The sequence below is a fragment of the Mandrillus leucophaeus genome, unplaced genomic scaffold (assembly GCF_000951045.1).
Source record: "Mandrillus leucophaeus isolate KB7577 unplaced genomic scaffold, Mleu.le_1.0 Scaffold1297, whole genome shotgun sequence".
NCBI lineage: Eukaryota > Metazoa > Chordata > Mammalia > Primates > Cercopithecidae > Mandrillus > Mandrillus leucophaeus.
The window spans coordinates 633,148-640,751 of record NW_012101251.1 but is presented as its reverse complement, the minus strand read 5'-3'; the positions used below and the strand labels follow the sequence as shown (position 1 = coordinate 640,751).

Sequence of the window (7,604 nt, the reverse complement as noted above, 5' to 3'; positions counted from 1 at the left end):
GGACGCCCGGGGCTCAGCTTAGGGAGGCGGGCGCCACGCCACGAGGAGGCTGCCCTGGCCCCCTGCGCAAGTGCTCTTTGGCGGGGCGGCCTGCGACTCCCGCCTTGGACCGTTCACTCCATGAGGGGCCTGGGGGGCTTTCAGAAGACTAATGACCGCCAGTCACCGAGAGCTCAGTTCGTGCCAAACCCAGCTCGCACTCTCCCCACTTACTGTTCACAACGACCCTACAAGTCATTCTCCTTCCTATTGGGAACCGAGGATCAGAGAGAAGTCATGGCCCAAGTGCCCCGGTCACACCTCTATGAGCGGCCTCCGGCTCGCGGCAGAGGCTGATTGAGGAAGTGGGTTCAGGCGGCCCGCCGCGCCTGACACACAGTTGGAGTTCTCTTCCCCAAGCGCACCGGGTGAACCTGCGCCGTCGTGGCGAAGCGTACTCATTCAGCTCGCGCGCGAGGGGCTGCTGGGGTACAGAGAGGTGCTGCATGACACAGTCCCCACCCTCGGGAGCGCGAGGCGCAGGAAGGTGCTGGACCCATGCCAGGGACTTCATTCTTGACTTCCCTCTATTCCCAACATGGCCCCATTTTCTTGCCTTCCTTAGTATTCATATTCGTTCCCTGCCTTTCTTCTCCCCCAACTCCTTTCAACTCTCAGGCCTCATCCCATCTTTGTTTACATTTATTTTACATTCCCCGAATATTTACTTAACTCCCTTTCTCCTCTATTTTTCAGAATTTCAACCCCCCTTTTCATTAATATTCATATTCCCTTCTCCTCTGCCTCTGCATTTCTTACACTTATATTTTGTTTTATAAACTAGGGTAACACAGGATTGTATCCTCAACTCCTGTTCCCTAACATGCGCACACTTTCCTGCCTCCCTCTCTTAAGTTCCACCAGTTCTTCCTGGAATGCTCTTTCCCCAACTTTGTATGTCCAGGTCCTACCTATCCTTCACGGTCCAGACTCAAGAACAGCAGTTGGCAAACTTTTTCTGCCAGGGACCAGAGAGTAAATATTTTAGACTTTGTAGGTCATACGGTCTGTCGCAACAACTCATCTCTGCTGTTGCCGCAGGAAAGCAACCACAGACAATATGTACATGAACGAGTGTGGTTGTGTTCCCATGGAACTTTATTTATGGGCACTAGAACTGGAATTTCAGATAATTTTCATGTATCATGAAATATAATTATTTTGATTTTTTTTAAAAAAAATTAAAATGTAGAAATCATTATTAGCTTGCGAGCCGTACGAACACTGGCAATGTGATGGTTTTGGCCATTGGGCTGTAGTTTGCCAACCTCTGCTCTAGAACGATGCCTCATCCTCCCTGAAATCTATCCTGATAATCTCTAGTTGGCAGTAACTTTTCCTGTTTTGTAGCTTTTAAATGACTTACCTCAAATCAGTCTATGGCATTTATCGCATTTTATTTTCTATTGTAATTTTTTTCCTGTGCATTTTTCATCGTTCCCAGTAGACCTTCAGCTCTTGACTGTGTTTCTCTATGTGCTACCTCCCTTCCCACAGTGCTTTGCACAGAGTAGGCATTCACACATACACAGAATGGGCCAGGCGCAGTGGCTCACACCTGTAATCCCAGCACTTTGGGAGGCCGAGGTGGGCAGATCACCTGAGGTCAGGATTTCGAGACCAGCCTGGCCAACATGGCGAAATCACGTCTCTACTAATAAAGTACAAAAATTAGCTGGGCATGGTAGTGTGTGCCTGAAACCCCAGCCGCTCGGGAGGCTGAGGCAGGAGAATCACTTGAACCCGGGAGGCAGAGGTTGCAGTGAGCCAAGATCATGCCACTGCACTCCAGCCTCGGCGACAGAGTAAGAATGCATCTTAAAAAAAAAAAAAAGACATACACAGAGTGGATATTTAAGTCTTGGGTGGTTGACAGTTGTTTCCACTATGTAAAGCTTACTTCTGTCATGAGATAGGACCTCAAGAGGAGGATGCTTGTTTGTATATCACCATGATTAGATTTCAGAAAGAAAATTGTGAGAGCTTTATGGAGAAGAAAGGCAAATGTGAGTTCATTTAGGGGTTTCTGGATTACAAACACTTGAGCAAAAAATGTTGATTACCACTGTTCTGGAGATGGCATGAATCCTCGGTGGGCTCTCGTATGATACTTCTATTAACAAATTGGTAAAAGGCAAATAAAACACGCTATATAATTTACAGGTGGCAAAGTTAAGCAGAGGAGTTAGTATAATGAATAGCAGAATTCAGATAGAAAAGATTCGTGCCCCACCACTTGCTTTTTTCTATGCCTCAGTGGTCTTACCTTTAAAATGAGGATAAAAGTTGCTACCTCAGAGGGTTATTGTCAGGATCAAATGAGGAAATAAGTGTAAAGTCTAGCAGAGAGGGCTCAATAAATATTAACTAGTAACCATTACTGTTTTCTTGCTAGGCTAGAACTATGGGCTAAATTTACAAGATAACACTTAACAGATGTAAGCAATTATATTTTGGTTCAACTATAAATTATACAAGTTCTAGACTAGGGAGAGCTGGCATGACAGCAGTTCCAGGTAGGATGAAACCTCAGAAACAAAAATGAAACCCAGCTCTCTGGAATTCAGGTGACAGTGCTCTGTGAACAACAGTGTCATTCCTATAGCGTCGGAGAGTTCACGGGGGCCATTTGTGCACCATCCTGATGAAGGAAGGTGAGGGAGTGACTACTGTAGGAGTCAGAGTCATGGTGCTGCCCTTTCACAGCCGCAGGACCTGGAGCCCCTCGGCTTTTGTTTCTGCCTCTGAATGATGAGGACAGTTCTACTTATGTCCTAGGGCTGTCGTGAGTGAGTAAACGACTTGGAACAGTACTCAGCATATAGTAGGTGTTCAACAAATTGTAGTTCCTCCCTTCCATAAAACATGGATCTAGGGAACAGCCCTGCCCCTGAAACAGGCTTCTAAAGACTAGTAGCTGTTTATATTTGGAATTAATGTGCTTAATTTTGGGGAGCAAATGTTAGGAAAATTAATGAAAAGGTAGAATGTAGATAGACAAGCCTGACCAGAATGGTGAGAATGGAGGTCTTGACCTGTCATAAGTAAAAAATGAAAAAAAGTCTCAGATATTTAGCCTGGAGATTTTCTCTTTTTTAATGGGGGGAGAGGCAAGAGACCGTCCGACAACTGTCTACAAACACTGTATAAGATGGACTCTTACAATTCACAAGACAGAATCATGACCAATGCTGGCAAATTCCAAGAGAGCAGGTTTGACTTCACTTGAAAAGCAGCTTTCTGATAATTAGAGCACATCTACAGTGGAATGGACTGCTGTTCAAAACCCCTTCTCATCTGCAAGTGTGCAGAGAGAGAAGAGATGACCTCCTTCCCATCCTTTAATTTTCCTGCTGTTCTTTCTCCATATTCTTTTCCTTGATCCTGCTTCTGTTCCTTGTAGAACCTTTGTACCCTTTTTGCCCTGCCTTGTGCTAAGGTATTTTTTTCTTATTTCTCCATCAACTTCCAAACTCTTTTTCTCTTGGCTGTCCCCCACCCCGCCTCAGCAAACACAGCACAATGACTGGAACTGCCTCCCTGAGTTGCAGGTGGTCCATGGCTCAGAATGTCACTGAGATCTGGGCCAACGGTGCTGTGCAAACTGGCAGAGAGGGGAAGGGAAGCAAGCAGATCTTTGCAGAAGGCGGAGGTACTGCCGTGCCTCTCCCATCCAGATGAAGGAGCCCAGCAGAGTCTCCTGAACCTCAGGAGGGGAGAAGTCCACTTGTAACTGAGCCCACACAGACAGATGGGGATCCCAAAGCTGAGCACAGTTTCCTCAGAGATGCTTCCTGTGAGCTGAACTCATTTGAGTCCCCTTCTGCCTCTCCCTGGCATTTCCCTTATTTTTGAGATGTGGTAGCTGTTTTGCCATATTTCCAATATCAAGAACCCCCTTTCATACCAAAGGAAGCAGAGAACTGTGACAACTGGCCACCTGCCTCCACTCTCCACTTGGCATATGTCTATGTGGATACATCTGACACCAGTGACATGCAGGCAGGCCCCAGTGTCTGGCTGTAGAACTTTCACCTCTTCTTTCTCCACCCTCTTGCTCTAATATCTTCGGTGTCTCCCTTTATTTCTGGTTCATCTTCTCACATCCCTCCTCTGTTTCCAACCCCCCAGCTTCCCTGCTTGTAATAGTTTGCCTTCCCATTGCAGATGCTCAAGTGAAATGTGCCAGGGCATTGCAAGAAAGGCCAACTTTATCCCCTCCCCCAGAGCCCCACTGTGCTTCATACCGTGAGCTGGGGACGACTGGATGTTAGGGCTCTTGGGTACAGGCAGGCCACCAGGCATGGCAGTGACAATAGCCTGCTGATGTGGTGATGGGCCAGACCGAGTCTCAGGCACACTCTTCTCCCCTGGTGCCGCTTCTTTCCAGTCATCAGGAACACACTGCTGGGGCTGTCAAAGGACAGGACAGAGAGAGGGGCCTCTCAGAAACAGCCTTTGCGTTCTTGAATACTTCCCTGCTTTCCGTGGAGCTTGGGAAGCAGGCAAGGACCTTAAGATTCAGTCATCCTCAAACTGGGGAAAGCCCTCTCTTCCTTCTTGAAATCCCCAAAGATGATTTCACCCGTCAGCCTACCCAGAAGCACTGCTTGAAGGGGCTGTGGGGTCGTCCAAGCTGTGGCCACCCCATGTGCTCCCTGGACCTTGGGGCTGGCTTACTCACCACTGGTGAAGCAGGCTGCAGTTGTAAGATGACGGCTGAAGTGTGCTGGAACCTGCGTTGAGGGGTGTGGGGCACGCCCTCGGGATGTCCATTCTGAGGCCCAGCATCAGGCGTGGGAGGGTGACACTGCTGACTGCTGCCAGGCTTGTGCAGGTTGGCAGTGGGACACTGGAGCGGCAGGGCGGGTGTAACCGGGCCTAGTGGCATGGCATGGGCCTCTGAGCTGGGCTGGAGGGCCACACTTGGAGAGACAGAGGCGAGCTGAGGGTGGGGCTGAGCTTGGAACCCAGGCCGTGATGGCTGGGGCGGTGGCTGCTGCTGTTGTGGCTGTGGCTGCTGCTGGATCACAAATCGGGGCTGCAGGTGCTTTGAGGATGGCTGTGGGAGGAGCTGGTGTGGCTGCAGCTGAGCATAAGCTGAAGGGGGAAAGGCCAGGTTAGAGAGCATGGCTTGATCTTCTCTTCTGCTGTCTTCCAACTCTGCCCCTCCCACATCCAAATAAAAATGGCTTCCCAAATTCAATGTCTCTTGTTTTCATCCCTTTCATTTTTCACCCTGAGCCTGGCCTGCTCATTGCCATGGCCTAACACATTCACTCTATTCCTGCTTTCCTCCTTTGCTGGAGGAACACTGGGCTCTTTAAGCTGTCCCCCACCCCCAACGCTTAACTCCTCACAACTCAAAACTCACCTCCTCTGTGAGGCCCTCTTTGGCCATTCTGGCAGTTCAGAGAAATACTGGATTCTAGGTGTGGCATGCTGTCTCTCTCCTCCGCACCCTTCATCTGCTGTTCTCTGTACCTGCATCAGCTACGGCCTCTCCACCACCCAACGCAGCTCTGCATGGCTAGTCCTCATCCAGCCTCTGGCTCTGCTCAGACGAGGCCTTCTCCAGGAAGAGCCAGTAGACAATGGCAGTTATTGGATCCTGGCATCAGGCAGACCAGGGCTGGGTTACTGGTTCCCTCTGTTATATACCAAGGGACCTGGGACTAACTACTCTCTGGGCCTCACGTTCCCAATCTAAAAATTAAAAATATAATTTCCGTACAGAAGTTGTTAAAAGGATGAAATGAGAAGAAAATGACAGAAAAATGGCTTAATGTGCACAGCACAGTGCCTGGCATGTAGTCATATTCAATCATTTCTAGTCATAACTATTATATCAGTCTGGTTTAGGTTCTCAAAGTATCCAGGGTCTACCTCTATCATAATAATGCTTATTAAGGTGGGTTGTAATTGTTTCTTATCTATCTTCCAGATCATGACCTCCTTGTGGTCAGAAACTTCATGTATCTCTCTCCAGAATCTAACACAGTGCCTGACAGGAATTTATTTTTTGCCATGTGTTGCTATACTAGCTTTCCCTCTTCCATTTTAAGCTGGCTGACTATTTGAGGTGAGAATTCTTATATTTTTTAGTAATTCCTTCAGTGTCTAGCTCATGCCGTGTTAAGAGTAGGGATTCATGAAATTCAGCTCAGAGATTGTCTTTACACAGATCACCCTCTGGCTAGTGCCAGGCCAGCCTAGGACGAAGCAGCTCAGCTGAATCTGTCCTGTTTAAAAACTGCCCTCTACAGAGACTTCCCCGGCTGGAGAGCTAGCCAAATGCATGGCAGGCCACAGCTGGAGGCCAGCAAATGGACTTTTACAACTAAAGCCTCAAGCCAGTAAGGATAAAGGCGAATTCTGGGTCCTGAGCTCACATTTTAAAAGGATCCTGTGATGCAACGGATGCAAAGTAAGCAGGTTTCAAACTGAGTTAGGGGAGGTGTCTTCCTTCTTGAATTTTGTCTATTCACATGCAAGTTTTGAATGGTCTCATCCCAGCCCGACATGGAATTCCAAGCAGAATTCCAATAGGATTTGAAAGGACAGAAATAAGACATGTTACAAAGCAAAAGCAAAATGGGTCTTGGTGACTGTCTAGTCAGAGAGAGACGGACTATGGATGGCCCACAGGGGTTTAGTATGGAGGATACTGAATGACGGGTTTGGGAAACTTGGACACCAGTGTGATGTTGAGGGAAGTGTGTTGGGTTTGGGTTGATGGCAGAACCTTTGTGGAAATGCCAGCAGGCATTTGGTAAGTATAAACTGTCCCTGACCCCAGTCTAAGCCATGTCTCCTTATCTCACATTGAATAGGTCAGAATTTAACAATCAGGCACTTTTGAGAAGGCTGTTGATAAGGCACCTGGGAGACACTGAAGAGGCCACACAGGACTTTGTTAGGTGTCCACAGCCAGAACGATCTGCAAATGATGGGCGTCGTCACTGCAAATGCAACCAAAACTTTTTCTCCCTTAATGCAAAATCATGGATTCCTGCCCCTGGAATGTGGAATCATTCTTAGGGGCTGCCCATGTGAGGTGGGAGCTGGAGATGGTCCAGGTCAGGGAGGCTGAGAGGATCAATGGCATGCCCCAGTACTTGCTGGCTGTGTGGCCTGAGACAAGGTACTCTTCTTTCTCAGGGCTTCAGAGTTTAACCTGTGAAAGAGGAGGTCTGGGCTAGGTGATCACATAAATCTCTTCCACATCTAGAATTTGATTGAGTGGCTACAGCAGGAAAGTAGTTTACAATTCAGGGTTAATAAGGAGGAAAAAGGGTTACAGAGGGAAAAGATTCTATATCTATACAGCATAAACACACATTTGTTTTCCCAAAAGACCAGGAAAGGGGACTGCTGTCCTGGCTTCTATTCCTGTGCTTCCTCTCCTATCCCATTCTCTCCGCACCCTGTGCTGCTCATGGAAAACTGAAAGCAATTGTTTTAGGATAAACTAGGCTACTATACACCAAGGGTGGAAATCAAGCTCATAAGGCTTGAATCAATTCATATAGATCAGGGTATATATTAATACATCCTTAACTTTT

General features: G+C 47.7%; 1 protein-coding gene across 2 annotated transcripts in view; it reads right to left on the bottom strand.

Moving 5' to 3' along the window:
• The window catches only part of PHC2 (polyhomeotic homolog 2 (Drosophila)), a 111,559-nt gene that overhangs the window by 26,542 nt on the left and 77,413 nt on the right, over positions 1-7,604 (bottom strand). For both annotated transcript variants that reach the window (XM_011972537.1, XM_011972536.1), the window contains exons 8-9: positions 4,724-5,139; positions 4,287-4,452 (exon numbers count right to left, since the gene is read on the bottom strand). In XM_011972537.1, coding sequence (XP_011827927.1) covers positions 4,287-4,452; positions 4,724-5,139 — 582 coding nt within the window. The remainder of the gene's footprint in view (positions 1-4,286; positions 4,453-4,723; positions 5,140-7,604) is intronic.